Raw genomic sequence first — 22632 nt, forward strand, 5'->3', positions numbered from 1 at the left:
AAAGACAAGTAAAATAAATCACACAGGAGGAAGAGATTTCAGTGAACATTAAGCCTTTATTTAGTAACAATAGAAATTCAGTTTTAATACCCAAAAGTGTCATAACGGGGGAAAAAAAACATACACTTCTGTCAGCTATTCACAAGTAGAGAAAAATAATATTCAGTGCTTGATTGTGAAAGAGGTAAGGCTTGCATAGTTATAAGGATACACATGCTATACTTTACTTAGACCAATAACTCTAGGAATATAAGAAGTTTCACTGAACAAATGCAAGACCTTAACACACATACACACAAATCTATAGTGCAGAGCAAGTGTTTCTGCTACAGTACAGTTTGGAAAAGATGCTACTTTATCTACAGTCAAGTAGATGTATGTGCAACACTGTTCACCTCTATACAGTCCATCATTTAGGACCCCATTCAAATTGTATGCATTGTTAAGTTGAGTTAGTCTTGTTGTTGTAGTACTGCCCAGGATTCTAGTGAAACATCCCTTTTTACCAGCTCATATCTTCGTAGAGAAACAACTAGGCGCAGTTAAATATCATTAGCTAACAAGCAGAATTTAAAATGCATCGAACACTAGTTATCTGCACAACTACAAAATAGACTCAAAAGGCTCCTAAATATTCTGTTATAATCGTTAGCACTTCGATACAGAAGGCCAAAGGAGAATCAGTGTCAAAATGTAATAAAGGTCAAATGAATTCTGCTCAGGATGCATTACTCACTGATTTTATCTAGTATGTCTGCACTGATGTTATTTGTAAAATGACCAGCAGGAATCATGAACATACTACTAACAAAAAAAAACAAGGTTGCTGTTTCATCCCTCCAGCTATCTAACATTTATATATTCATATTTCTAAAATACATTCTATTTTTCAATGACATGCCTATATCATATTTAAATGGCCAAGGACCACAATAAATAAGCTAAGAGATTTTGTGCTTTTTATTCACACACATCTGTAGGAGTACATATATGCCTCTAGGTTTATTCATTATAACATGTTAAGTCAATCCTACCCTCTGTACCTTACTCCTTTACATTGTTGGAAGCTCTAGCAAAAAAAAAAACCTAGTACAGCTAAGAAGTGGAACGGTTGTAAAAGTAGATTTAAATGTCCATGGTAATAGTTTGTATTTCTACTTATTAGTAGATGTCAGGCATGTGATTGTAGTTCCTGTCCCAGTAGCCTTTTGAGTAGAGCCAGTCCTGAGCTTTGTTGTGAGGGTTGGGTCCTTGCTGAAACCACCTGCAAGGTTAAACGATAAGAAGATTGCTGGAATACCAATACTGCACTTTGGGTTAAAAGAGAGGCATAGAAGTAACACAGACAAATCAACACACACACAAAAAGCACAAGACTAGATCATATCAAGTACCAAACTTGACAATTGTATCAAATAACACAAGGTTGCAGTTGTACATTTTGTCCTGAGGGGGGTGGTGTAGTTTAGTGCAACACTTCACATCAGAGAAAAACACAGGAAAAAGGCAAAGCTTTGAACCAAACCTTGGGCCAAGTGCAGCGTTCCTTCTCAGATTTATCAAAGGGAGACAAACAAATAAACACAAGACAATGGGGAGGCAATTAACACATAATTAGAATAGGCTAATTTCATTTTATCGAACAACTTAGTAACTAACCTTGTTTTCCACTCTTCTGTTGATTTAGTGCGATTTTTCCGAGCCATTCTCTGTTTTTCCTCAAGTCTCTTCTTCTCTGCACTCGCCATATCTATAAATGCATGAATAGGAACAAGCTTGCAAACCACCAGAGACGTTATTAAAGCTAATAAAAAGGGACTAAAATGAAAGGTTATACCTATATCTCCGTTCTCCATGGCCCGAATGTCAGGTCTGAGGCGACTGTCTGTGGTGGGAATAACTCCCTCCATGCTCTTCTCATGCTCATTTAGGTGCATTGCAAATTTTGAAAATGCATAGAACTGCCAGAGAGAAAAACACATGACCAGAAAAACTTCAGCTGTCACAAGAGACAGAAAATAAGCAACAAATAACACGAACACTTGTTATCCTGCTAATTACCCTGTTTTTTTCATTTTCATATCAACCAATTGTCACACCACCTTAATTTCTTTTCATACCTTGGCTGAGTTTTCTGGTCGAGGCGTTATCTTCCAGATGAGCTCGCTCCCCGGGATGACCTGGACGGTTTCAGCATCAGGCGGAGGCATCTCTTCTGGCTCCTCATCCACACTGCTCTAGGTCCACAGTGACACACGCAGAGACAAATATCCACAGGTTGTAACAGAGCCGAATAAAACACAGAGGATTTCTAAAGCAGCAAACTTGAATACCTGTTTGTTGCCCTTTTTGTCATCGGAATTCTTTTTGTCCATCTTTTTGTGAGCCTCAAAGGAAGCGGGGTCGACTGTGTAAAGACACTCAGTCCATTTGCCATATATTGCACAGAGCTTCTTTTTGCTGAAAATATATCAAAAAAAGGGTTAATGAGAAACAGCTTTAGATGCTTTAAATATTTGATACATCATACTATTCACTTAATGCCTAATAAGTTCTTTATGATCTTTTTCTGTTACTTATGACAAATCTACATTTCTCTCAGGCAAGATTAAACACAAGATGAATAGTAAAATCACTGGTAATTAAAGGAAGAGTACCTTTTATCTAAGATGTAGCCCTCCACTTTATGGAGCTCTTTTCCAAAGAGGCCACAGGGTTTGAAAGTCATGCTGCATCTCTCTCCAGTCCTAACACAGAATGACAGACCGTTTACCGATTCTCTTTCACTCCTTCTGCTGAGCTAAAGGCTTTCAAACATCAACTACCCTGCTCTTCTGTTCTAATGGCAACCGTCCCAGTTTGCTTCCCATGATCAATAAGCTGAAAGTAGAACAGCGCTCTGCCACGGAGCACAGACAGACGGATGTTCATGCTCCCAAGTCTTATAGTGCATGCTAATTAGTGAGGCAGGCTTTTGTAGACAAACAGACACACAGAGCAACACAAAGAGAAGGACATTTCTATTACTTGTGATTGATCACTTCCACGCTGCCATACTGCTCAATCCAAAGCTGTCCCACAATTATATTGTGCACACAACAGGTAGGGTTTGTCCAGGTGTAGGCTTCATTATAGCTGCAGGAAATAGAAGAAACGTGAGATGCAGTTGCCTCAAGAAGACTCAAATCAAATTTGCAGCTCAGTCTAAAGTTGATGTACTCACTTCGGCAGCTCGAGTGTGATAACTCCCTTAGGCTCAGCTTCTATGCATTTCCCCCAAAACTTGAGTTTGGGGTAGATGGAGCCATGGAAGACAAAATTCTCATTGAGGCCCTCTGCTTGAAAGGCACTTACTGGAGGATGGTGGCTTACTTGCTCGGAAACCCACCTAAAGCCCAAATCGTCTCTGTTGGACAGCAAAGACATGTTTGGTAAGGCAGGAAAGTCCACAAAAAAATGAATCTTCACCAAATGTAAAAATGTTTGTATTAAATGTGCAAATAAAACAAATTTGTACAACTGAGTCTCTGATTTAAGTCTAAGGTTTTACCTGATGAGCTCGTATGTTTCCCCAAGTAGTGGGTTGAAGGGTTTCCCAGTCCTATCCCACTGCGACGCTACAGCTGACACAGCAAATGCTGCAACACACTAAACAGCAATGACTTGTGATAAACAAACTACAGGCAACTGCAAGAGTATTTTAGTTAGATGAAGTCAATTTGGGCATGATCTTACCTTCATCCTCTCCACTGAGTCTGTTGTAGCATTGGCCTGGTGGATGAGGTAGGTGTGCTCCATGTATTCTGTTAGCCGCTGGAGGAAACTCAGAGGTTCGTTAAATATCACAGGCATGGCAATCTTCGACAGCTCCTGCAAAAATGAAAAAAAAAGGGAGAAGGTTGTAAAACCTGTGAGGAAAAGAAGACTTTTGAATGGACAGTGGATTGTGGGTATTTCTACTCCTAATTCATACACAATTCTACAAAACTGTCGTTTATGACATCTTTTCATTTGGGGTTTACATTTACATCTTGATGGAATATTTCATTGTTGATATATTTAAACTTTCTTTGTGTTTCAGATGTATTTTGGGGCTTTTTATGCTTTTATTTTAGAGATAGATCAGTGGATAGAGTAAGAAACCAGGAAGAGAGATTGGGGAATGACATGCGGGAAAGGGGCCACAGGTCAGATTTGAATCCGGGTCGTCCACTCTTGAGGGCTTCAGCCATACACTAACCACTAGCTTACAAGTGCCCCAATCTATAATTATTCAACTGTAAAATCTGAGCGTTAAGGTAAAACAAAATTGATTTTTGCTTAAACTGAACACACAAACCTTAATTCAGTTTGTAAAAAGAGATGAAGTGAAAGAAACCAGATATTATTCTAATGAAATGACTGCACTGTTAAACACACTTTGTGCATGCTGGATGTGTGCCTGGATTTGACTGCATATCTGACTGCAACTGAACTGCGTTTGCATGAATCATTAGCCACATTTAATTAGAGAATAAAACATTAAGAGACATTATAAAATGTAATTAAATCCAGGCTGGGGCAGATTGAGGACTGAGATCCCTCAGGAATCCAAGACACTGATACTAATGACTACACTTCTCAAACCAACCGTAAGTATGTGTAGTGAAAACACTTACTTAACACAATAACCTCACTTTTTAAGTTCGGAAATTAAAGCACAACAAATACATGATTGATTGTTTTTAGGAGTTTCTCCAGCTCTCACCATGCCGATGCATTTCTTTAGGATACTCCATATGCTGACGTCGTTCCTGGAGAACATGGGAGCCGGCAAACATCCTCTGTGCGAAAAGGTAGAGAGAAAGAAGGAAACACACAGTCAACTATTACAGAAAATGATGTTGATGAAAAGGATTTCTGTCACTTCCTGTATTCTAAAAGAGGGGAGAACAAAGCTTGAACCACCATATTGGAAAAAAAAAGTCATCTGACACCTGTAAGCTCGTGAGCTTTCAGCTGGTCTGCTCTCATGCAATACTCATGAATAGATGTATAACTGCATGTGTTCTCAAGACGCTCCTTGAATAGATTTTACTGCATTTAAAGCTTGGTTTATAAACATATATTACTTTTGCTATTGTTTTAAATAAATTATGACTTAACATATTCTATCTTTTGTCTATTTCTGTTAAATGCAGCTGTCTTTCTTTTTCCCTCTCAATCTGAGCCCGTGCTACTTGAGTGAATCTGGTGCGAGCTGTGAAAGAGTCTGAGCCTTCGAACTTTGCTTACAGCAGTGCTGTGGACTTTTAACAGGTACGCTGGCTGGAGGCAGATGGTGCTGAACCAACTCCACAAATAAAAGCCATTACTTCAGCTAAATAAACAGAGAGGTAGTGGGGTGGGGTTTGCTCCATGTATAGGATGAACAGAGCAGTGACGCATGGCGGACTGTTTTTCTTGAGCCTCTGTGCCAAAACTAAACTAACTAATAAAAGGTTTTTTTTTATTTATTTGGACTTTTATAAAAGCTAAAACATGATAACTGATAATAGGGTTTCCTTATTTTCAAGTACAGTTGATCAAGTACTGTAAATGTGCATGTCTAAAGAATCATGTGACCTGACGATTTTGGAGTTGCAACAAACATTTTTTAGATGAAATGCTCCAGTTTCACTGACAAAGTTCCCTATTTTAGCTTAGTTTACAGTCAGAAATGATTAACTTTCTGATTCACTGTTTCCAAGTTAAAATCCTCTTTTCTACACTTTAACTCACATTTTTAAAGATTGTATTGTTGGGTTTCATAGAAAAGGGAAATAGTGAGAGAAATGTTAAACATAGAGTTAAGCATATAAAAGAAGCATCTATGAATGGCAGGGAGGTACTTTCAAATAAACAGACACCTTATAAATCTTTCATGCACAAGCCAATCTCACGCACACGCACGTTCACACACACATGCGCACACAAAGCGAGCCAGTTCCCTTTCCAACTCCGACTCTGAGCCAGCACATGCTTAAGTATTACATTATTCATATATCACTTGTTGAATTAAGTAAGAGAGGACAAGCCAGAATGTGTATCCATCAAAAAAAGAAGAAACAGTCACAAAAAAACCAAACAGAAAAACAAACATGAAACACCAAGAGCTACCCTGATTGTTCGCTTGGAGAGTTGAATCCGTCAGGGAAAACAAAATAGGCTATTCTCAGTGGAGTGGGTGAACAAACAAAAAACACCTGACTACAAAAACAGAGCGGAGTGGAAAGACGGTATCACATTACACAAACTCTTCCATTTACTGACCTATCCTCCTGCTGATTAAGGACTGAAGCCTGTCATTGGACAAACATGCTAAAAGACAAATGCAGGCTATTTATTTTTGAATTTTTATGAAATTGATTTCTGCAACCAGCTGTGATTTTTCAGCCTTACAGAAAATAAACCGTGGACAGACCAAGAGCTCTCAGCATTACATTTCCATCATCTAAGCCAATAAACAAGCATGACATCATAACTGGAGCATGTCCCACCTGTGCTTTTCGACTCCGTTGCACTGGGCTGGTTGGTTGCCATGGTTACCCTCCCCTGACATTCCGGAAGGCCCCCTGAGCGTGCTGGGATGGCGGAGGCTGCTGAAAAGGGGGGCGTCTCTCCCCTCGTCCTCTTCACAGGAGTAACTGGTCAGAGAAAGGAAGCCGCTCACAGAGAGCTCCGAATCCGACTCTGTGGAACGACGACAGGGGGCAGTAGCCAGGTCATGCCAAGGATGCCAGGTCCACAATCACACACAAACACACACACACACAATCACACACATAAACATGCAAGTTTGGTTGGCCCGGCTCAGAAAGCTGCAGCCTGAACAATACACTGTCCGCAAATAACACTTGAGCTACACTTCCTCTCCAACCTTCCCCGCCCTGCTGCCAGCCAAACCCCACCTGAGGATTGTGATCCAATGGGAGGCCACACTGAGGCTTTATTTCCTCCGACATTGTTTGCTCTGTGCCTGTGGATGCAGCACTGTAAGTGACATTACATTTACCGTCACACACACAAAGGGAGGGGAGAAAATGTGTTATCTGTGCACTCTTCAAGAATGACTGTATATGCTCATTTGAGTTAGGTGTGTTATTTTTAAGTACATATACTTATAAACTGAATGATGTGCTGAATTTCAACCAGCTGCAAGGCTGCACTCTTTATAACAGCTGGCAGAAGTTAAAGCATAGCTTCATAAACACCTTCTATGTAAACAAAAACAGGTGTATGAGTTTTACACACCCAGCTCAGCATGTGAAAATCCTAAAATAAACTGAGCAGAGTAGAGAGTCTAAGGGCAGAGTAGTCTCTAACCAGTGGATAACTCAGGGCTATCTATGAATAATGCAAAGATTCCTGAGGAAGTGCACAAACACCTGCTGCAGACAGAAGTCTACAGTAAATAATCCCCATGGTGAGGATCTTAGGGACACACAGATGTAAACGTTTCACAGTATAAATCATTAAAACACCATATAAGAAAGAGTGTCAGAGTAGTCACCCAATGCCCTCAAGTAAAAGAGAGAGAGTATATGATGCCATGAAAACTCAAGGACAGACTGAATGTCAATGGGCCGAGTTTCATTTGGTAAATCTGAATAAAAACATTTGTTTGTAATCAATCTGGAAGTGAAGTAAAAACTGGCAATTGTAAAGCAGTTTCACAGTTGACAAGGCACTGCTGGATACAACTGTTCTCAGAGATGCACAGTGCAGTTTCCTCGTAAACAAGGTTATGAATATTTTCCGTTTTACTCAAGAACGCACTGTTTGTCCCTGAGTCCAGACAAACGTAAAAATCTAAAACTACATAAGATTTTCTAAATGTTGAAAAAGGTGCAAGTCATGTATTTGTAGCTTTGATTACAGGCTTGCGCTTATTTGACATGCCTTTTTCAGTGCATTTCTATACTTTTTGTTACTTTATTACCATAAACCATCAGCATGGCTTTGTGTTGTGTCGACAGCATTATTAGATGAATTTGCAATACAAACCAACAGGGAGCCCCTAGTGGTAATGGTATTGCTCTGAATCACATCTAAAACCTTATTGAACAAACTTCAATACCAGAAATGATCATATCTAGTTTAACTTTAAATGCAATGTCATTATAAGTAATAGATTAAGAGGGAAGAAAGTGCTTCACATCATGCTTGACATTTAATTTGTCTTATTTATGAACTGACCAAACACTGTATGAAGATGTACTGTTCTGATATGTAACCAGAGTAAAGTTTAACTTCTCGACTGGTGTCCATGTACAGTAGAAGCTGCTGACCTGACACAGCATCATAGAAGTCATCTTCATTGAGGGAACTGAGGGCAGACAACCTCCTGCCCTTACACAGGGACTGCTGGAGTTTGATGTTCTCAGTTGACAACGTCTGCAGAGCCTCTGCGAGGGCTTTATTCTTCTCTTCCTCCTGCTCTAACTTCAGGCTCCACACCTGCAAACACATGACCACCGGACAGCCACAGAAACACACCAGAGACAAGGTGAACTACAAGAGGATTATAAAAAATGAAAATTGTGAATCAACGTGCATCTATTACAGACTACTGCTGGCTGATTTGTTATCTACTGATGGCTTGATTGATAAGCTATTGATTTGCTTCTTTAACTGCCACAGTATGTGCGTCTTTGTGGTTCTGATGGCAGGTCAACCCTGTCCGCAGATCTGGTTTCCTCCAGTTGGAACCGAACACGCCAGTCTCCGAGAGCTCAGTGGCTCGGGATTGAGTGTCCATTCAGAGCAACCTGAGCCAGGGCACAGTGGGACAGACCAGATCAATGTTTCCGATTGTCTAAGGACGCTGTTGCAGGTCTTTAGCGGATTTAAAAAATAGACAAGAAGCTAAACGCAAATGCATAAATGATACCAAAGTAGCATAAAATAAGATGATGAAATTAACAACTTCTTTGCAAAACAAAAGGAATTAAAAAAAGGAAACGTATAAACTTAAACTGAGGCTATGCTCCACTGATCATTAAAATGGAACACAGCCACAGACAGTTTAAAAAGAGAGTCACCTTGAGAAAGACCGCTGAGTCGGAGAGAAACAGGAGTTTGTAAATCAAACAGTATATCTGTGATGGAGAATTGCAGCTAATGTGTTCTTTTAAAGATTTAAAAAAAAAAGAATCCTTATCTTCCATTGTGCCTGCAGTATTATCAGTTGTGTGCACAGCCATGCACAAAGAAACATCTGTCCACACATCTGCTCATATGCTCAAGAGCCTTTACAGATCCTGCCTGTAATCAGAAATCCTTGAGTCGTCAAATGTACAAGCTGAAATTTGACTTGGTGATACAGCAAATTTAAGCTACAAACATTAATAAATTATTGTTAAAGTTACAAAATCTAATTCTGGAGGTTGGTGACCATCTTTGTCATCTTATTGACATTGTGCTTTGATGTGAAATGTAACTCATGCGAACAACTGAGACAAAGTCCCCTGCAGTAACCTCACCATTGTTCTAGATGAGACCATCAAATCTGACCTGCTTGATGGACAGATGGCTGGAGGTGCAGTCATAAATGTACAGAGAGAACAGACATGCAGAGTGCACAACCTTGTGGAGCTATGTGTGTATATATACAGTGTCAAACCCACTCTGAGGGACTATCCAACACATGTGTTTGTTTCTTTCAATCAGCAAAAATCAAGGCTAGATAGATCCATCAATTTTTAACAGATATTGATTGATTCAATACCCCCAAAGAGAATCTAAGCACCCCTGACAATTCTACAATAGAGTAAGAACAACACAAGCAAGACTCTAGAAAGGAGGAACCGACGTCAGAATTGGCGAACAAACAGCTTTTAAGCACAACATCGAAAGCTGTTCTAGAGTCCTAAACAGCATCCCAAAAGCATTGTCATCTTCATTAACAAACAAAACCCTGTCATCATCATTTAGTGCTTAAGTGTTCATGAAGGAGCTGGGTCTGTAGCTTTTTCTTAAAGGTGCGAAACGACGCTGAACTTTGAAAGAAGTTTGATAGTTTGTTTCCCCACCAGGGGGGCGATAAAGGATAACGGTCTAGCGAGAGTCTTAGGGCCCTGTTGTGAAGGTTGGACCAGATGCCGTTTATTGGCAGAGCGTAGTGGGTAGGGCTGGGCAATATGACCTCAAATCAATATCACGATTAATTGAAAATTTTAACTTGATAATGACTAATGAACGATTATTTTGTTTTAGATTTTTGCCCTCATAGTTCACTGACATGGTCTCTACTGTAAATATGCTCAACTATTAAAGCTGGGATATTTACAGTGCATATCTGATGATCTATTTTGTGGTTATTAATTAAATATTTCAAACTGAAATCAAAGCATCGCTTGAAATGAAAAATGACACATTTTAGTTTTAAAGTAGAAATGAACTTCTCTAAAACAGTAGAAAAGAAATAACTTCTGAATCATAAATCAGAATCGGGGTTTATTGCCAAGTACATTTACACATACAAGGAATTTGACTTGGTGTACTGGTGCTAAACAATTAACAAGGAAATAAAGCAGAATTAGCAACAACTTAAATAATACAATATAAGAAGCTATTACAATATATAAAATATAATTTAAAAATGCAAAATATAAAAATAAACACAAAATGTACAAAAGGTGCAATGTAGGAGCTGTGCAGTGGGCTATGAGAAAAATGCATGTAAGGAAGATACATTTTTGAAGTCCAGTGGGCGTTAATGTAACGCATAAAGAACTGTTCAGCATTCACATTGCTTTGATGTTTTACTGACTGTGGGGCTGATGAGAGTCTGGGTTATGTGGGAGGAGGGGGGAGGGGGGAGGGGGAGGGCAGGGACGTTGTTCATCACTTGCATTTTTTGCAAACAGTTTTTCTGCAGTCTTTACATTTAACTTATTTTTGTTCGGTGTCGTCTTTCGTAAAGACAAAATGTGTCCAAACAACGGACATTGCTTCCATGTTGCAGATTGAACGTGCTGTCACGTGACTCTGCCTGAAAATAATCAAAATAATCAACATGGGCAAGAGTATGTCAGGTTAGAGGTTCTAAACGTTGGTTTTGATTAATTTTCGATGAATTTCCCAGCCCTAGCAGTGGGTGATAGGGAGTGTAGACTTGGATGATAGAGTTAAGTTAAGTCACTTTCACTTTTATCATGCTTCATTTATTAACTTATTTTAAATGCTGTCCGACATTATCCTCATCGCCTTCTGCCTCTTTATCTCGCTGTCTTTTTCTTCTTTGGCCAATTCATGATCATTCACGTTATCCACATTTGAGTAGGAAGTGCTCAATAAAAGTCATGAGGTGGTTATGATACGAGTCAAATTGATGGAGATATCTATTTAGAGCACCATATATTTTATTGTATAAAAATATAAATATTTGGCATCAGCAATTCAAAAATGGTATCACATGAGTCAGGAGTCGGATATACTGCTGCTTCAACAGCCCTATCATACAGAATAGAACTTTTATAAGAGACCCACTGCTATGTATACAAAGATGATTTGTAAATGAACATGATGCTCATGAACAGCACTCTGGTACCTACAGTTATGGACAAACTGAACACATTCACATTGCTGTTATCACAGCCTCCATACAGTCGATGTTCAATTCATATACAACAAACACAAAAGGTCTCTCTGGTTTTCTCTTTACTTTTCAGATCTGTGCTTTCATACAGATTCATAAAAATAAATTAACCTTAAAAATGTCAAGTAAATGTCAAAACTGCACAAACAAAATTGTTTTTATTCGTTTTGGGATTTTGGTGCTGTTGCTATTGCTCAGTCTGCCTGATGAGCCTCCAATCAACCCATACTGTAGTGATACTGACAAATAAGATCCTCCATTTCATGTATAAAATGTGTCTCCCACAAAAAGGTTTGTCTTTTCAAAGCCCAGACAAATGTTTGGTGTAAAGCCTTGAGCTCACTGTATAGGAGCCTATGTTAACACTCCCTGTCCCAGGCACTTGGCTTAAGAGCCCACCCAGGGACAGAACACTTTGTTGTGTAACCAACTATCCCAGCCAGCTCTTCCACTCTCTCTGCATCCTCTTGTCTGAGCGAAACCAGCGCTATTTTAAGCTCTGCTGAGGCTGTGTGCTGTAGGGCTGCTCAAGCCTGAGAGGGATGCTTCTCCTTGGCCAACACCCCAAAGGAGAGAGCCTCTGCTCAGTTCTAAAATCAGCTTTCTCTGCTGAAGGGAAAACAAATCTCAGAGGCAGATTTACAACACATCTAGTACACTGGAATAAAAGTGGTGGTATATCAAACTGCACATGATGTGTGACTGCTGGGAAGAAGCTTCACATTATTTAGGCTGAGGGTGACTCAGGAACTGAGGCTCCAGAGACACATTACTAGTAGAGCAGGCAATACTAAACACAAACTACCTTTGTTTGAAGTTAAGATCTAAAATATAGATGTCTTTCTTTTATACTGATAAATGTAAATAGGAAGAAGGTATTACATGGAACAACATAGGGAGCATTTACATTGGGTCAGCTACCCATTTTGCAACAAATGAAACAAAGGTCAAACTGTACTTTGTTACCTTAGACTCACAATGGATTAGACAGAAAATGTTTTCTTACAGCCAAGAGATAGAGACCCAAAAATGAACGACTGTAGAGAAACAAAGATATTATGCAGCTATTCTCCTGCCTACAATGCAACACAAACTGACAGATTGGCTTATCTGCTTGTCACCACTAAGTGGTTTCATGCCATTAGACTCCATTTGTTTTCCTGACAGGTGTGAAAGCCCGCCGCCTGAGAATCACCAAGACATGATTGTGATGTATTTCTGAGAGTTACAGTCACAAACCTGGAGAGAGTTTCTGGCCAGGAACGCCCTCCTGCCTTTCAATCACCATAACATTTTTTGTTTAAAAGCTATCTGCACATATCACTTAATGTATACCATACTAATACCATGTATAGCAGTCATCATCAGCCACTCATAGTGTTCTTCGTGTGTGCTGTGAAATGAGGCACTCTGCCTGGCATAGTTGAGTAGTGCAGCAGCTGCTCAAATGGGTCACACATTCTGCTGAAGGGTTACACTTTAATTGTTGCAAAAGCCTATGCATCACACTCTATGATCACGCTTCTCAATGTTACATTCACCAAGACGTCAAAGTCAATTTTAAACAGCATGTGTGACAATTATCCATTATGATAAATACTAAGGAAAACACATAGGTGTGTCACAGCACCTGTGGCAGCACAATGGGAATGTGAGATTAGAGTTAATGCTAGCTGATAGAAACAATCTCAGCAGTGTAGGAAATATAATCCAATTAGAAGATGTAGCAGCAGCGGCTTAGCATGAGACCAGTAGACACAACATGCCTCTTAAGCCCTTTCCTTCTTAAAACACTATCTGGTTAGTGGTTATCGTAAATGAATTCATCGTCCGTTGTTCTGACGCTTTTAATGCTTGTTGTGTGATGACACTGGAGTGAATGTGTTCATCCTCTCTTTGATAATAGTGCCAGGTTATTCTCTGTGACAGGACAGCAGCTGTTGGCAGTTCATGCTACAATAACATGGTTTGGCAGGGCACACATCACTGTGTAAACATGCTGCATGTTGGCATTGTTATGCAATCATATATCTGGCTGACTTGTAGAGAGTTCTGCAAAATCTGATGTCAAATTTTTTCAGCTTCTTTCACCTTTTTACACCAAAGCAGACAAGGAATGCTGCAAGAGTTAAAAAAAACTCCATATAAGTTAAAACTCAATTACATCATTGCCGAGGGTTTTATAATTAGAGAGTCGTAGTACATACCATACTGTCATCAGAATTAGTAGGGTCAGGCTCAGCATTTTGGTGTAGTAACCGAAACTAAGTGCTGATGAATTGGTGATACAATTTTAAAAAAAGAGTACTGAGAAACTGCTGAGGGCTATTCCCCAATCTTTTTCATTAAACCTTTCAAGTATCACCATCATGTCATATACATTTTATATTAGTTAATTTATTCTATCCCCCTCCATGCTCTTGACTTGACTGAATTAATTAAAAGATCCAATTTAAAAAGAAGCAACACGCAGTGAGACATGCAGTATGACTTCAAACATGCTCAATCTCACACTCACTTCACATCATTAAACCCATAAGAATGAACGATGCATATTGATGAAAAGCTTTTGCCCATATGAACGCGTAAAAACCAACAACACACATCGACACCTGAATAAATTAAATTCTTTGCCAAACTTCAAACACCATTAGCTAAGGCATCAAGGGGAAGCCCAGTGCAAAAACATCCAGCCATTTAGAGGATGATATATTATAAACTGTAAGACTCAAGAACAACTGTTTGGTTTTGTACCTGTGCAGATACTCCTTGAGAGTGCTGTCCGCGTCTCCTCTTCTTCCTCTTCTTGGTTGCTGTGGCATGTGGAAGTGTGCCTGCGAGTGTGTGTTTTGACTGTGTGAGGCTGAATGCATATATCTCCAGCTGAGCCTGTGAATATGTGCGCGCTTCAGTTCCCTCGCTTAATGCACAGCCTTCGCCCAAAGCGGCTGTGTGTGGATCCAAGTCTGCAGTTGTCTGTGTGTGTGTGTGTGTGTGTGTGTGAGTGTGTGTGTGTGTTTGTGTGTTGGTGCTGATCTGCTGGCTGAACGCAGACCTAAGCATAAAAGCGGATATAGCCTGTGTCCTTCCTACAGACATTGCCAGTGATTACAGCACTGTTCCAGCACTCCCTCTCCCCTAGGACACAGCACTGTTCCACTGGGACAGGTGGATGGGGAAACACACACACACTTCTAAACGGTTTTGTATGAGACATAACTTAAAGGGGGAGGGGCTTGAGTATTTTTTAATTTATCCATATCATTTTTTGAGCCAATAGGAGCACAGCAGGGGGGTAAGTGTATAAGAGTTAATGATATGACAACCATGCTCAGTTAGCTGAAGCTAATCACAAAGGAAAATAAATCACAAAAATCTTCATCACATACAAAAAACAAAAACGAACATTTGTTCTGCATCACTGAACAAACACAGTTTTAGTTTTGTCCCATTCCCAGTATTACATAAATGAGAAATCCTCCCAAAATCGTATGGTTCTGGGAGCTTGTATTCATTGTTTCAGGAAATGCTATGATGGTTAAACATAGCCAAACTCTGAAGTAAACCGTGTTGATTGTGTTTCATTGTGTTTCTTCAGGCTTGATTAAAGGAAAGCAGATCCCTACCTCCTCTTGCTTTGAGAGCAGTTCAAGGCACTGATGAAGAGCTGCACAGGTCTCACTGGAGAGCTCACTGGTCTCTTTGGCTTTCAGTAAAAGAGGTGCAGCCAATTCTTAAAAAAATAAAAATAAAAAAAAAATCATCACAGATATATTCAAATCCCTGGTTATTTATAACGGTGATTCATTTGTTGGCTATTTCTATACTAAATCTGTTATTAGTTGTTCAACCACATGTCAGAAAACAAAACAGCATAGGTCTACAACATACTTATTTTAATGTATTAAACTGAAATATTACTGGGTAAAATATAAGTTAGTTTGGTCAAAAGCAGTAAATACTGTAATTCTGTCTGTAAAATAGAACATTTAAAGTTTATAGGTTAGACCTTTGTCAAACCTTTTGGCTTGTGACAAATTATATTATAGCAGTGTCTACTCGTGACACCTCATTACAGGTCGTGTATCAATAAACAAAAAGCAGTTTAGCTGAAGAAAAACGTTTGGGATTTGTATTATGTTTGTTGAGGATGTAAGGATTGTGCAAAAGCTTCATGTGTTCATTTTCACTTTACACATATGTTGGGTAAACATCGGAACATGTGCAGTATTGGTAATCTGCATTATAGTATTATGGTTTTCAGTGGTCTGTGCATTTCTGCTTACATGTGCATTATTTGGATCATTGGCTGTTTTTGTTGTTTTAGAGTTAGGGTTATTTATCACTTCTTTAAGATTACTGTAGCAGCAGCAGCTATTAGTGTGCATCTATTGACTACAGGACAAATTTCCCTAAGAGATCAATAGTGTATCCAATCGTATCAATTTGTATTGTGTGGTATGGTGTCGTGCTATTTCAACTGAATAGTTTTGAACTCTAGACAGGAAAAAACACTCCAGTGTTTTAGAGGTAAAAACCTATTGTTGAATATAAAGTGGAGTACCTGAAACATTTTCCCCTTTTCTTTTGTGCAAAATCAATTTTCAACCTACAGCTCAGACTTATCTTGCCACCACTCACAGACTTTGATTTATCATAATAGTCTGCAACACATTTCCGGTTCATTGAACAATGAACAATGAATATTCTAATCCTTTTAGCAATAGTATACAAACAACAAACTTCATAGATATGAACCCAACAACAAGACTCCTACCATAGTTCTCCTCGTTCTTCACCATCGATAGAAATATTGACACTTCACCCTCCAATTTCTGCTGGAAAGCGTTGGCTGCCTGCAAGAGCACAGGGCAAGAGAGACACTTAGACACTCCATGAATAGAAACTCTTCACTTCTGTTGGTTCATAAAACACCTCGCTAAAATGTGTGAGCTTAATTTTACCTGAAGGGCTTGAGACAGTTTTCTTACTGAACTGCCCCCATCAGTAGCTTCATCGTCTATAATTGGTTCATGGGTGCTGTGGCGAGTGCTGTAGGATGAATGGGCCTCAAAAGCATCCAGCCATCTCTAGGAAGACAAATATCAGTAATATTCCAAATGCTGTACACCCTTTAAGCCAGATTCTGGCATGGTAGGAGCAAAGAAGGTGAATCTCCCCTTACTTTTCTTGTTGCCACTGAATCTGTCTTTGAAGGGACTTTAAAACAATGAAGAGTGTCATCAAAGCACTTGAGCGTGAAGAAGCAATGGTCCCATGGTTTGATCTGAAATTACATATTGAATTTTGTACAATAGAGCTCATTGCACTAGCTTTTTAAGATGCCATTCAAACATCTACAATGAGGACAGAGCATCTTTGTGCACTCATTAAGGGAAAATAGCCTCTAACCTCCACTACCTACCATGCAGTAGGATTGAGTAAGAGACTTGCAGCCCTGTTTCCTGACACCAGTCAGCACATCAGCCCTGGAAAAACAACCCAGGAGAATGTGACAAACGCATTCACATAGCAGTACAGATGTTTCTACTCTTTAGTTCTCATTTATACAAAAGCTTCATAACTATCTTCAACGGGCAGCATCTCAAAGAAATATTTCAGACCTAAACAATACACATTACAATACTTGTTGTCACAGCCTTACTCAGTTAGTACACAGGTATACATACAGTATATAATAACTTAAGACGGGAAGAAACACATAGACAATGAATGTTACATAAACAAATATATACTATGAATGCTGAATCTATTGCATTTATAAAATGTTTTCTCACTGTCTGGGGTACCAGGAGAGAGTTCCATCCTCAATAACCACCCAGTGGGATCGCCATCCCAGAAACCGTGAACTCTTTCAGACATGTAATCAAAAACAGATAATCCCAACAGAAAATATACAATATATAAATATATTTGATCGTTTTAGGAGAAAAGCATAACATTTTCTTTATCTTAAACCTTTGTACAATATAACTATATCATAATATGTAATATTACAGATACACTTTACATATAAAATAATGAAAAAAGAGAAAAGAATTTGTGGAAAATTGTGAAAAAAAACAATGCCTCCATAAGTGCAATTAAGAATACATTTCAGCATGTTGGTACCTTCCAAAGAAGGCCTTCAGTCCTCTGCACTGCACTGCTCACATCCTTTGTAGGAAAGAAAACAATTGCTCATATTCATGTACAGTCACTGCCTTATTTACACTGTTGACTAGTTTTTGTTGTGAGACCAAAAACACTCAGCACAGCTGTTTTGCATATATGAGTAGAAAATTATTATCATTTATAATTGACTTAATTTATTAGGGCTTAGTGATTTTTGTTCACCCTGACTATGCAGAGTGCTGCCGTGAATCTTTGCCAGGCTTCTCAGACATCACAGCAACACTAAGGACTGCTGACTTGCAAGGCTTTTTCTCCCAGGAACATGGAACAAAGTGAACAAAGTGAACATGCAGATGTGTGAAAAGCAAGTGTGCAGAAAAAGTATTGTGTGAACCTCTATCAGAGCCAGGTGCAGCATGGCAGTCTGTGATAAAGGAGACACACTAAGATGTGACTTTCTATACCGAAAAGCAAGTCATTTGCTGATGGAGTGCTTGAAAGTACAATGTTTCATAATTTAATTAGAACTGAAGAAACTCAGTTTATTTAAAATAAATCTGTTCATTCGTTTTACAGTTTCCTGGACTTTGGCCCATTTGGTTCAAGCTGCTGCCGTGAACAAAACAAAGCTACTTTTCTTCTCTTACCTTATCTTGATAGGCAGCTAGAATCAACCTCAGCTCATCATTGCGTACCAGCTCTAATGCTGTCTGCTCTGCAACACCAACGCCATATAACAAATCACCATTCAAATAATAATTATTTATGTGATTCAAACATGAAACAAAACAGGCCTACTTCAATGCAATGCTTAAAAAATTTGTTGTGCTTTAAAACATTTTTAGATCGACTTAATAAACCATCTAAAACATTAGGTGATATACCATTTTGGTTTTTTAAACTGGGGCTGGCTCCACATTTGAGCAGCTTTATGGCACACTGCTTCTGCCCTCTGTAGGCTGCACAGTGCAAGGGTGTGTTCCCCACCGAGTCTCTGCAGTGAATGTCTGGAGCTTCTTTTCCACTGAGCTGAAGAACAGAAGACAGTTTTAAACAGCAGAAAACATACATGACATACAGTATATAGTTTGTGTATTTTAACAATCTTTTACACAGCAGAACCTGTGAAAGGCATTAGTGTGATGTTTAGGCAGTAGTCCAATATAAACATTTGTCTAGATGCTGTTGTAATAAGTGTTATTCCATATTCTGGAAGTGTTAAGGAAGTTGAGGCTCTAACCAGCTTAGACAGAGTAGAGATGTCACCCTCCCTGGCTGCTTCCAGAAGTTTCTCCTCCTGCCGCCTTCTCTCCCTTCTCTCTGCAGCTGCAAAAGCCAAGAACAAAGACAGTAGTGATCTATAGTGATGAGACACCAGCAGCCATAAAAAAAATGATTCCCCCCATCCTTTCATACCCTCCAGCATTGTAATGATTTCATCATCCTCTGTGACATCCTTAGGGATCTGAGCTGTTCCATTGATTATGTTTGAACAGGCATCATACCGCAGCAGCAACAGGACAATTTCCTAAAGGGTCGAAGATACTTTTTTTCAACTCAATTTTTTTTAAATGTATTTGACTAATTTAACTGCTTAAGGCTGCTTTAGAGGAAGGGATGTCCCAATTTCATGCACATATTTTATTTATACTGTATATATACACATTATTAAAAACATAATATATTATTATAATACACAAGCTGGTAAGGAGTGATTGCATTATTTACCTTTCTTCCAGTGTAGGCTGCCTTGTGCAGAGGTGTATCACCCATGCTATTCTGTAAATTTGCATCAGCGCCTGCCTGCAAACGGTGTTCAGGATACTGAAAATCACTGGCTTCAACAAATACTACACATAATATACAGAATAATATGAATATCATCTGCAGCTCTCACCTTGAGTAGCTCCTCCACAACATCCCTGTGTCCAAAGTAACAGGCCAGATGGAGGGCGGTCCATCCTGAACTGGTTTTAGATTTTGCTACAGTGAGAGAAAGGAAAAATAAAGGGAAAAGGGAAAGGGATTTGCTCAACTCTGCTCTGAACAGATGAGCAGGGTCAGAAGTACAACCTCTAGGGGGCAGTGTTGAATTCCAAAACGAGATACTGCCTTTGCATGATCTGCTTTTTCTTTTAGGATCATAAGAGTAGAAAAAGCTAAACATGTTGATTTTTTTTCTCATGAAGTGAGAAAATGGATCCTGAAAAACTGATTGTGTGTGCATTAATCTTGATTGATACTTGTTTTGGTATCCTTTCTCACTGTCAGGACTTCTTACTGTACATACATAGAAGACCATTTTTGGGCATGTGCGCCACCCACACAGGTGTGTGTGTATAAACTCTTATCGGCTAAATCTGGTGCAAAGCATCTCCTCTCATTTATTACTGAGATTATTGTTTATTTTGTAGATGGTCACTGAAAAACTAAACAATAAACTAAACTAACTGGCTGTGGCATGCTATCTCTAAATGGAAAAAAACACACATTTGTAAGAATTATATTTGAGATATCCATATCAGAATGTCTTATGGTCAAAACTGTTCACTAGTAACAATTGTAACTAAAGATATCCACAATAGCATTTTTACTGGCAGATAAGGAATTTCAAGATACTGTATGTAAAACTTTATTTCTAAGAGAAATGATGTAATTTGCTATTCATGCGTACTGGGCTTTCAATTTCAGGTAATCTACAATGTTATTGTTCATATCCAGAATACATATTCTGAATATCTGCAATAATTCTCAGGGGAAACACCCATTTTAGATATATTTTATCCAATTGTTAGACCTCAGAATATTTATTAAATAACCCACATGAATTAACAAAAACAAATATATATTCTGAGACAATCATCATGTAATGTTATGTAATGAATATCAAAGTACATTATGATCGTTCAAATGTCATTTCATTTAAATTTGGCATTATGTTAAGGTCAAATTCATTTTTAGATATCAGCAATTATGAGTATGACATTAAATATTCAACATCAGGTTTCCATAAATGAATGGTGTGTATCTGTTGATGGGTAAAAAAATGATGCCATTCTAACATATAGGGTTCATTGCTTATCCACGGTTATATGTACAGTAATGGATTGTTACATTTTGTGGATATCTTATATGTTAATTTTCACGAGGAAAATGGAATTATATCTGACTGCATTACATGGCCAATGTAGCAACTAAATGTTGAAATGGTCACTGAAACTTTTTAAGGATTTAAAGTTACCTTAAATGGAATGAATTTCAAGGAGAAAAAAAGTGTTACATCTTCAAATACAATCCCTGCTGGTAAGAATGATGTAGATGTATTTCTTATAGGTGAGAGTTTTGACTAGGAGAAATATTATTATGGATAGCCTATAAAAAAAATATAATTCTGAATAGTCAATGAACCATTTTTTATGTTAAACCACTTGCAATAGTATCTTGTCATCACTTACATCTGCAGTTCACGTTGAGAGAGCTGTTTCGGTCGATTCTTGACTGGAGGAGTCTCTGAATTTGAGAACAACTGCCCTCTTTAGCAAAGAGAAGAAGCTGATCCTCGACAGAGTCTGCCTCCATCATCACTCGACAAGATGTTGCCCTTAATTAAAGAACATAGATGCTTAAAAAAAATATTGGGGACAAAAAACGAATTGTTAGAGACAAATAGAAAACGCGAAGAGAAGCTATCAAAGGAAAATGAGGTCTCCAGGAGCACATTCAAATGTTTAGTAACTCGTACAACATGCTTTGTGGTTCAGTTTGTTAAGCTTAGGTAGCATGTTTACTTTGTTTGACTCATTTTAAACCGTAAAACCAGAAACAAAACACCCCCACAATGATAGCCTACAGGCCATATTATTACATTAGCTTCTGTAAAAAGCAGCCACATAGGATTTACAGGTTATAATTTTGAACCCACAATGCTCCCTACTTTGACGGACCTTGGTTTAGCCAGAGTTTATAAACACGACACTGCACAGCCTGAAATCTGAGCGAGTCAATCAGCTGACAGCCGCTGGTGGTCGTGACGTCACGTGACCAGACAGGTTTTAACAGCTGTGTGTGCACGGACGCAGCTGCTGTGGCTAATTTTACCTTACATACTACTTTACTATCCCTAATTGTTTCTCACAACAATCCCGTGTACACAAGCTAACAATTAACAGTCCATGTCACATCAAAAGATCAACAATAAAACCTACTTCCACTTCTTTTTATCCTCTCAACAAATGTGGGACTTTTTCAAATTCACTCTCTAGTGGTCCAGCACAGAAGCCAACTACAGCCAGGTGCAAGGTGAGTGACGGATGTGCAGAGGTTTGCATGATATTGTTGTGAGTTTGGTCACTACTGTAGGCTAATACACTTAAATGAAAAAAAAAACAGCAATAAACTGTTTGTCAACAACCATGTATCTAGGTATTGAAGCCATTAGCCTTACTCCCGCTTAAGTAAACTAACCAGCACACACTCACAGAATATGCTGAGTTATTTTTGTCTAAGATGTGGAAGTTGTTTCACACAACTGAGCTCAACTGAGCATTTGTTTATCCTGTCGAATTATCTCACGGCCTGTTGCATACTGTAAGTGTGCCACTGCCCCTGACCTACTCACCAGAGCCCAGTTCTTCTTGTGTACACTAGATGGAAGTATTTTCTACCAAAGTGATGTCAACACAGGCTGAAACTGTTTTATGTTTCTGTCAGAGACACTAACAAGGTTTGTGAAAGTTTCCAGCCCAAACCCTCAAATGAATGCCACATTTTAACCTTCTACCTTTAATTTGATCTGACCTTTGTTTTAAGGTCGGTTTTTTTTCCCACATTTTGGGCTATACTATTTTGTAAAGTAAATTGGCTGCAGACATTTTGAG

At 38.8% G+C, this 22632-nt stretch overlaps 1 protein-coding gene across 3 annotated transcripts; it reads right to left on the reverse strand.

Annotated features, from left to right (window-relative positions):
- Positions 1 to 36: 36 nt before the first annotated feature.
- On the reverse strand, positions 37 to 21732 carry LOC109987055 (oxysterol-binding protein-related protein 1-like). 3 transcript variants are annotated; one of them, XM_065954088.1, is made up of 29 exons: positions 21700 to 21732; positions 21211 to 21356; positions 19653 to 19738; positions 19484 to 19558; positions 19172 to 19283; positions 18996 to 19081; positions 18640 to 18784; positions 18403 to 18470; positions 17753 to 17797; positions 17419 to 17492; positions 17046 to 17109; positions 16806 to 16907; positions 16585 to 16710; positions 16398 to 16476; positions 15247 to 15353; positions 8310 to 8478; positions 6519 to 6711; positions 4748 to 4823; positions 3736 to 3870; positions 3551 to 3648; positions 3224 to 3406; positions 3028 to 3135; positions 2658 to 2747; positions 2334 to 2460; positions 2121 to 2237; positions 1838 to 1961; positions 1660 to 1750; positions 1526 to 1546; positions 37 to 1264 (listed from the first exon to the last, which is right to left on the reverse strand). In XM_065954088.1, the coding sequence occupies exons 2-29, from the start codon at positions 21335 to 21337 to the stop codon at positions 1162 to 1164; spliced, it is 2931 nt and encodes a 976-aa protein (XP_065810160.1). In that variant the 5' UTR covers positions 21338 to 21356; positions 21700 to 21732; the 3' UTR covers positions 37 to 1161. The 3 variants fall into 3 exon arrangements, with proteins under 3 accessions (XP_065810160.1, XP_065810159.1, XP_029133872.2); XM_065954087.1 differs by having other exon boundaries at positions 21690 to 21707; XM_029278039.2 differs by lacking the exon at positions 1526 to 1546 and having other exon boundaries at positions 21690 to 21705.
- Between the last annotated feature and the right edge of the window lie 900 nt (positions 21733 to 22632).

Source organism: Labrus bergylta, chromosome 4 (assembly GCF_963930695.1).
Source record: "Labrus bergylta chromosome 4, fLabBer1.1, whole genome shotgun sequence".
Classification (NCBI taxonomy): domain Eukaryota; kingdom Metazoa; phylum Chordata; class Actinopteri; order Labriformes; family Labridae; genus Labrus; species Labrus bergylta.